General features: G+C 30.8%; 2 protein-coding genes across 4 annotated transcripts in view; one reads left to right on the top strand and one right to left on the bottom strand.

The window, feature by feature from the left end:
- Positions 1–9: 9 nt before the first annotated feature.
- On the top strand, positions 10–1,359 carry LOC107883372. The gene is made up of 3 exons (XM_016803234.2): positions 10–328; positions 396–528; positions 1,011–1,359. Exons 1-3 carry the CDS (start codon positions 103–105, stop codon positions 1,144–1,146), a joined length of 495 nt encoding a protein of 164 aa, XP_016658723.2. The 5' UTR covers positions 10–102; the 3' UTR covers positions 1,147–1,359.
- Positions 1,360–5,675: 4,316 nt separating this feature from the next.
- The window catches only part of LOC100158825 (prolyl 4-hydroxylase subunit alpha-2-like), a 5,817-nt gene continuing 4,243 nt past the window's right edge, over positions 5,676–7,249 (bottom strand). Inside the window, exons 7-10 of one of the 3 annotated variants that reach the window (XM_016803230.2) lie at positions 6,742–6,969; positions 6,372–6,416; positions 6,131–6,299; positions 5,676–5,807 (exon numbers count right to left, since the gene is read on the bottom strand). In XM_016803230.2, the coding sequence (XP_016658719.1) occupies positions 5,728–5,807; positions 6,131–6,299; positions 6,372–6,416; positions 6,742–6,969 (522 nt within the window). In that variant the 3' untranslated portion in view covers positions 5,676–5,727. Of the gene's footprint in view, positions 5,808–6,130; positions 6,300–6,371; positions 6,417–6,501; positions 6,634–6,741; positions 6,970–7,249 lie in introns of those variants that run through there. The other 2 variants (XR_003839661.1, XM_016803231.2) reach the window with 2 other exon arrangements.

The raw sequence follows: 7,249 nt of genomic DNA on the forward strand, positions 1-7,249 counted from the left end.
ACTGGTCGTCAAACTAAAAGACCTAACTATCCTGTTTCATCAGTTGAAGAGTATTACAGAGTGTCAGTATATATTCCTCCGGTAGAAAATATATTAAATGATATGAAGGAAAGATTTAATAATGAAAAAAATCAAGCTTTTTTATTTTTATCTCAACTTACTCCTAAAAACATTATTAAAACTAACAATGATGATATTGTTAAAGTAGTTGATGTCATTAAAAAATATTATACATTTGAAGATATGGATTTTATTGATTTGGAAGCAATGAACCTTAAAACTGAAATTAACCTATGGAAATCTAAGTGGATAAGAATAAAAGATGAAGGTATTTTAATAAATAATAACTTAATTTGTTAGATGTGTATCAATAAATAAGGATGTTTTTGTTTTAGGTGTAGATGTCATCACTTCTGCGGAAACTTGTAATGAGATACTTTATCCAACTGTAAAGAAGTTGCTTTTTATTTTATCATGCTTGCCTGTTAGTGTTGCCTCAGCTGAAAGATCATTTTCTACTCTTAGAAGGTAATGCTTAATTCTAATTGCATGCATAGTATATTAGTATCATAGGCATAACTAAAAGGGGAGGGCTTTGTTGGGCTTCAGCATAAGTTGGTATTAACTTTTTTTTACCTACAACATAAATTTGCTATAAAACATTTTTGGGAATGTTTTGCCCCCCTAACGTAAAGTTACGCCTATGAATAGTATAAATTATAGTTAGTATTTAACCATGTTTATATACCTACTTCAGCCATTGCAATTTTAAAAATATTTTTTGTTAGCTTTACAATAGTAAATAATTTGCCATCAAAATTCTTAATAAATTTTTAAAATAAATTTAAAAGTAACTTATTTACTATTGTACAAATTATCATAGATTAAATTTACTGAAGATATTTTCTAGTTCATGGTAGTTGAATCTTATCTTTTGTTTTTAAAAAAGTTTAGATTATGCAATTGACATTACTATACTTATATTTGAATTTCTCATTTATTTTATGTAGATTAAAAACATGGCTTAGATCTACAATGGGGCAAAATAGATTAAGCGGATTGGCTTTATTGCATGTGCACAGATCAATAAGTATAAATATTGACAAAATTATTGATACATTTTCACAAATGAAAAAAAGAAATTGATTTTATAATTTAATAAATATAATATTGTTTTACTGTAATTTGAACTTTATTGTATTTTATTTACCTTTCTTAAGATATGCAAGGTGTAAAAGATGCAACTATGCAAGTATAAAATGGACCACTGGACTAGTAATCAAGAATACACGAATATATATAAAAAAATATTGTACTTAAGTAGTGTATAATGTTCTTAAATTTAGTACCGCCCCCCCCCCCCCATAAAATTAAGTCAAATACGCCACTGTTGTACGAGGTAATAAATTGTGAGTTCGCCCCTTCCCGTTCAAAGCACCCCGCAAGTCGTTGCCGCAAACCGCAAGTTACACAAGTATGTGCGGCACAGCGCAACAAATACATTTTGTTTAGTCTATTATATTTACTAACCTGTCAGCTAAAGGGAGTTTATTCGGAAAATAATAATTATAAAAACTTGACAATTTGACCAATTCATTTGTGGCCATTTTATTGTCACATTTTTTTAGTTGTACATAATATTATAATATTATAATTCAAAAAATCTTGTTGAGGATAATTATAATGTAAATATATATCTTATATTTTTATAAGAATTCTTTAAAATACTTTTGATTTATGTACATTTCATTTTAAATTCAAGTATAATATTGATATAATATAGATATTATACAATTAATGAAATATGGTAGTTGAATATAATAATAATAATATTAATAAAGAGAAAAGATCGAACATTTGTAAAAATTACGTAAAAAAATCGAAAAAAAAAATGCAAAAGAGTCGGGGGTCTCGGGCGGCCGTGGAAACCATACGGCGAGGTATTTATAGCCGCCCGGAGGGCATACGACGAATTCGAACTCGGACCTACCTAGCAACCTACCTAACGCCTTACCTAACGAGACACAGTTTGTGATGTGAGACATGGTCAAAACATCAACACTTAAGCTGTACGTCTACGGAGCGACGAAAACCGATATATTCGATGTACATCGATGTAATCGTATATAATTCGCTTGTAACACGCACATCTCCCATATATATAATTACGGGGCGTGTGAAAAGCGTTTTCCGATAATAATTATTATATAGGCAAATACAAATGCATATACATGTATATAAAATGTATAGGTATACGCTCCCGGCCGGAGTTTTTTGCCGAATTTTTTCGTTTTCTCCGACCGATTCGCCTTTCCGCACGCCGTTCGTGCCCGAATCGTGTAGCTGACGTTTTTTTGAAGCCGTCTATATGCGCTTTTCCTTCGAAATCAGTTCGTTCGAAACGCTATTGCGATGTGTCTGTGTCTTGCAAGCAACTGGTTTCAGTGAACCACTTTTATCGTTGTTTCGTTCTTTTATAGATGGTAGGAAACAATTTGTTAAAATTCGTGAAGTCTTTTCTGCTATACTTCCAATTTCTTCTGGTGTCCCTCAAGGTGGTCACCTCTCTCCCCTTCTTTTTTCTGTATTTTTAAATAGTGTACACCGTACATTAGAGCGTGCACGGCTCCTAGCATTTGGGGATGATGTAAAAATATTTTACCGTATTGACTCTCAAAATGACTGCCTTGTCTTGCAAGATGAAATAAATAAAATTGTTTCATGGGCCAACAAGTTAGGGTAGTCGAGAAACATTTTGCGGGGTAACCCCATACCACTCCACTCCACCCAACAAAATTTTAAATACTTATAACTCATACACTACTCACCCTAAATTCAATTTGTATGAATCAAAATACTTAAAAAAAATCTGCTTTGGAATATGAAATTAAAACTCTATGCTGTCATTTAAAAAAGTAAAAAACTTAAAAAATTATAAGGATAAAAATGTTTTAAAAATATAATTTTTTAATAAAAACGTTGTTTTTTAACAACTTGAAATTATGTAAAAAAATATTTTCAAAAACATAAATACTTTTTAAGATAATGAGTGTTGTACGCTTAATGAATCACCCTGTATGACCTACCCATCTTAAATCCCCAATTAATTTTCAATATGTAGTCAGTGGGACAATTTTACAATCTCTCGAAAAATCTGTCACTGATCTTGGTTTTGTTCTCTGTTCTACACTTAGCCCAAATCTTCAGATTGAACGTTTCTGTTGTAAGTCACTTAAGTTATTAGGTATTATTAAAGGGATAACAACGGAGTTTAAGTTAGCGTCCTCCCTTAAGGCGGTGTACTGTTCGCTTGTTAGACCTATTATCGAGTACGACTCTGCCATTTGGGATCATAATACTGCCCAAAACGCAATAATGCTTGAGCGTGTACAAAATATTTTTTTAAATATGCCAATCATGTACTCATGTACACAATTACTATTTACTAGAAATCGAGCATCTCAAACTAGATTACCTTGCAGATCGTAGGCGTGCTGCTAACCTTAAATGTATTTATATATTATTAAATGGGCGGATTGATTCACCAGGCACTTACTCTTGCTTATTCTTATAAATGACCCTCCTCGCTTTACTCGTCAACTCTGGTGTATTTCCCGATGTCTGGAAAATGTCTTCAATTACCATCCAATCTCAATCTTGCCACGCCTAGCGAAACTATTTGAATTAGTTCTTTATAATAATATTATAGCGTTTTAGAATTATTGGACTTTCGATAGCGCACTTTCGCACTGAATGAGTTTGTTTAGATAATGGGCAGCTAGTGGTTGGGCTCGACGTGGATTTGGCGACTGCCACGAGAACTTTGGATAACGCTATTGGGCGAGAACCTTTTGACGGTGGTGGCTTAGATTTGAGACTCTTATAAGATTTATTATAATTAGTCAGCGACACCGGAGAGTAGTGTCCCGTTCACTCTTTAGCTGCCCGCAAGTCACAACGCAGAAATCCGACGAATTCGGTCAGCTGCGATTGGTGTCTGTTTCCGGGGATTAACACCCAACGAGCTCGAAATTTATAGTCAAGATGTCCTTCAAATATATGAACTAAAACTGGGGCGAAAAAGTGGTGCGTGAAAATGTTGATTTCTAACAGCTGATAAACGAAGTGAGAGTAACTATTAGCGCTCCAATACATAATATTTTATATCTTTGATAAGTTTTGTAGTACCAAGAGAAATCACTGTAATTCAAAAGTGTTAACTGTTATTCTTGCAATGACAAGATCGTTAATTTTAAGCGCACCAAAAAATAAGTTTCGTTTAGTAAACTGTATATCTTTAATCGTGCCATAAACTATAGGTCTATGAATTTGGCATCCGGTGCGCACGCATCGCGGCGGCCTCTGGCTTTGTTATCATGTTATCATGGAACCGCAAACCGCGGTAAATTATAATATTTAAAATTATAAAAAACTCCAATATACAAAAAAAATGTACATGCCTATTACCTAATATACCCAATATAAGGTATAGATCTAGATCTAGGTCTGTGTTAAATTAAGTGTGTTATATTATATCCCCCGGACTGGTACAAATTAATCCACCTGGTATAATATTATTATTGTTGACGATTTTTTGGACCACATACCTATATTTAATACACCTTGGTAGTAGACTAACATGATCCACTCCGTGCTACTAAACTTAAAATTCTTAGAACTATAGGGCCCACATTTTAATGCAAAATGCATTATTTTTTAAAAAGTCCCCGGCAATGCTTTACAAGTAGATATAAAATCAGTTTCATATATCAAAGAATTGAAAACGTTTTTGGCGTCTTTTGAGCATAATACTTATTGTAATAAAAAGAGATATTAAAATTATAATATTATTTATTTTTAAATATATTTTTTTTATATGACTATAGTGTTAATTAAACTGAGGAAAAAATTACTTATGTGACTTATACATTTGGTACGAGGCACCTCTTACGGACTTGCTGACTTTATTTGAACTCTTAAATCCGCCATTAGTTATAATTCTAAATTAAAAATGAATAACTTAATAATTTCTGTTTAGAATACTTCTAAAATGTTAAAAAAAAAGGCACATCATTTTTTTGTACTTAATTATGGTCAAATTGTTTAGTATGTCAAAGTTTGTAAATTGTCTTATTGAAATAAATAATTGCCACCGGCTCTAGTATAGTGTTACCTAAAGGTCTAATGAGCATATAATAATATAATAGCCTCCCCTATCCACCTAATTTGTGCCTATATGGCTTACTTCTAAAAAATCCAATATTCTATCTATAAAACAATAGTTTTTGTTTGAATTTTTTCACGATTCCCAACAGATTTTTAACAAATAGTATGGGTACCTACTTAGATATTGTCTAACAACAAGATAATTGTTATTATTTGAATAAACATTTATCACATATATTTAACATAATATATTATATATTGTAATGTATATTATAGGTACCTAGTACCTTTTTTTTTTTTTTTTTTTCAGTTTTAGACCGACGACGCCGCCTATATAATGCAAATAGAGGTATACAATGGTTATAGTTATTCAATTTATTATTATATTTTAAGTTACTTAGTGAATATTATGAAATTAGTTAAAGTACATAGATATACTTTTATATAGAGGTAGATAAAGATACACAACCGTATATATATTACATAATAGGTATATATTTTTTATTTTATTTGAAATTAAAATATAATATACATATATAACTAACAAAATAAACAATATTTCTAAACTATGTTTATTATTTTATTATCTCGCCAATTGTATGTTAAATGTTGTCCTTCTTCGTATAATCCCTTTGTCATAACTAAAATTGATAAAAAATATTAGTTACAAACTGTTGAATAGAGTAATATGGTACTTACAACGGCAAAATAAATTTTTATGTTTCCTATTCTATTACACTTGTAATTAAAAAAAAAATGTTTACATTTTTTTTTTATTTTTAATATAGGTATACTATAGAGTATAGACTATAGATATATTAATTATTGTTGTTAATTTGTTTGAAACTGCCTAATTCGATATTGTATAGTCTTTGGTCCTTATCTACTATATTTTTGCATTATTTTGCATATATATCGGCCACAATAATTAGCCTACCCGGCTACATATTATGAAATTACTCACTCCATTTATTTCCTTTTATCACAGGACAACCTCCATGAAAAGTGCCACTATGTACAGAACCATTATTCAAGCGTAAGTTTAGCCAAACTAAAGCCGATCCTTTACGACAATGTGCAACATAATTTAAATTTGGAAATACAGTATACCCATCATCGGGGACGTCAGTCATCTATAAAATATAAAACATTTTTTTGTCAATTTATGTCATATTTAATCTGATAAATTATGATAAATAACGAACATAAAATAGTATGGTGACCAATCTGTTGCCGTTCAACTTAGGGCCCTAAAAACAAATAAAAGTCAATCCTATATTCCTACAACCATATTAATTCAACGATACAATATATTTATTTATGATGTGGATATACCTAAGTATTAGGTTTAATTTAAAACCTCAGTAAAAGTATGGTGGAAAATACGTGATTTAATTAATGTTTACAACATAATTTTAACGGTGGAACTGCTTGTATGGGTGATAGGAGATCCAACTAGTTAAAAACCTGTACAAAATTGAAATTATAATAGTGGTCATACCAGGTTACTGGTTAGATATTGTAATTCAAAATAAACTTCGTAGGTGGGTAGGTATATAATAAAAAATTACGTACATCTGTAAATGCATCCATGTGTACAGAGAAATGACCGCCTAAGCCGTAGTTAATTGTTTGATATCCTTCGGCTGTCTTGGTCGTATACTCGGTAATGCATTCAATACGGTCGTTCAGCTTACCAAACAGGATTGGGTTTGCATTTTCCGAAAACCATTTCAGCTGACCCAGACGTTGGTCGTCCAACAAAGTAATCTTACCGTTAAAGTAATATGCTGCGTCGGACAACTGCAGAGTGAAATATAGTATAAAATTATAATTTCTGAGACTGCAGAAGTCAATAATTGTTATTGGTAGGTATATATTACTGATAAGTGTTAACTATATAATCTAGGTCATAAATTATAATTTAAATTATATTCAGATATTTGTAGTCAATCCGTAGTATTGCAAAATAACTTATAAGTTATAACCAAAGGTGGGCAATAACTAGTTAAAAAGTTAAAGTTCAGTTACCAAATTTATATTTTTTTAAACTTTTTAACTTAAGTAGTTAGTTAATTTTCTA

The sequence above is a fragment of the Acyrthosiphon pisum genome, chromosome A2, assembly GCF_005508785.2.
Source record: "Acyrthosiphon pisum isolate AL4f chromosome A2, pea_aphid_22Mar2018_4r6ur, whole genome shotgun sequence".
NCBI classification, from domain to species: domain Eukaryota; kingdom Metazoa; phylum Arthropoda; class Insecta; order Hemiptera; family Aphididae; genus Acyrthosiphon; species Acyrthosiphon pisum.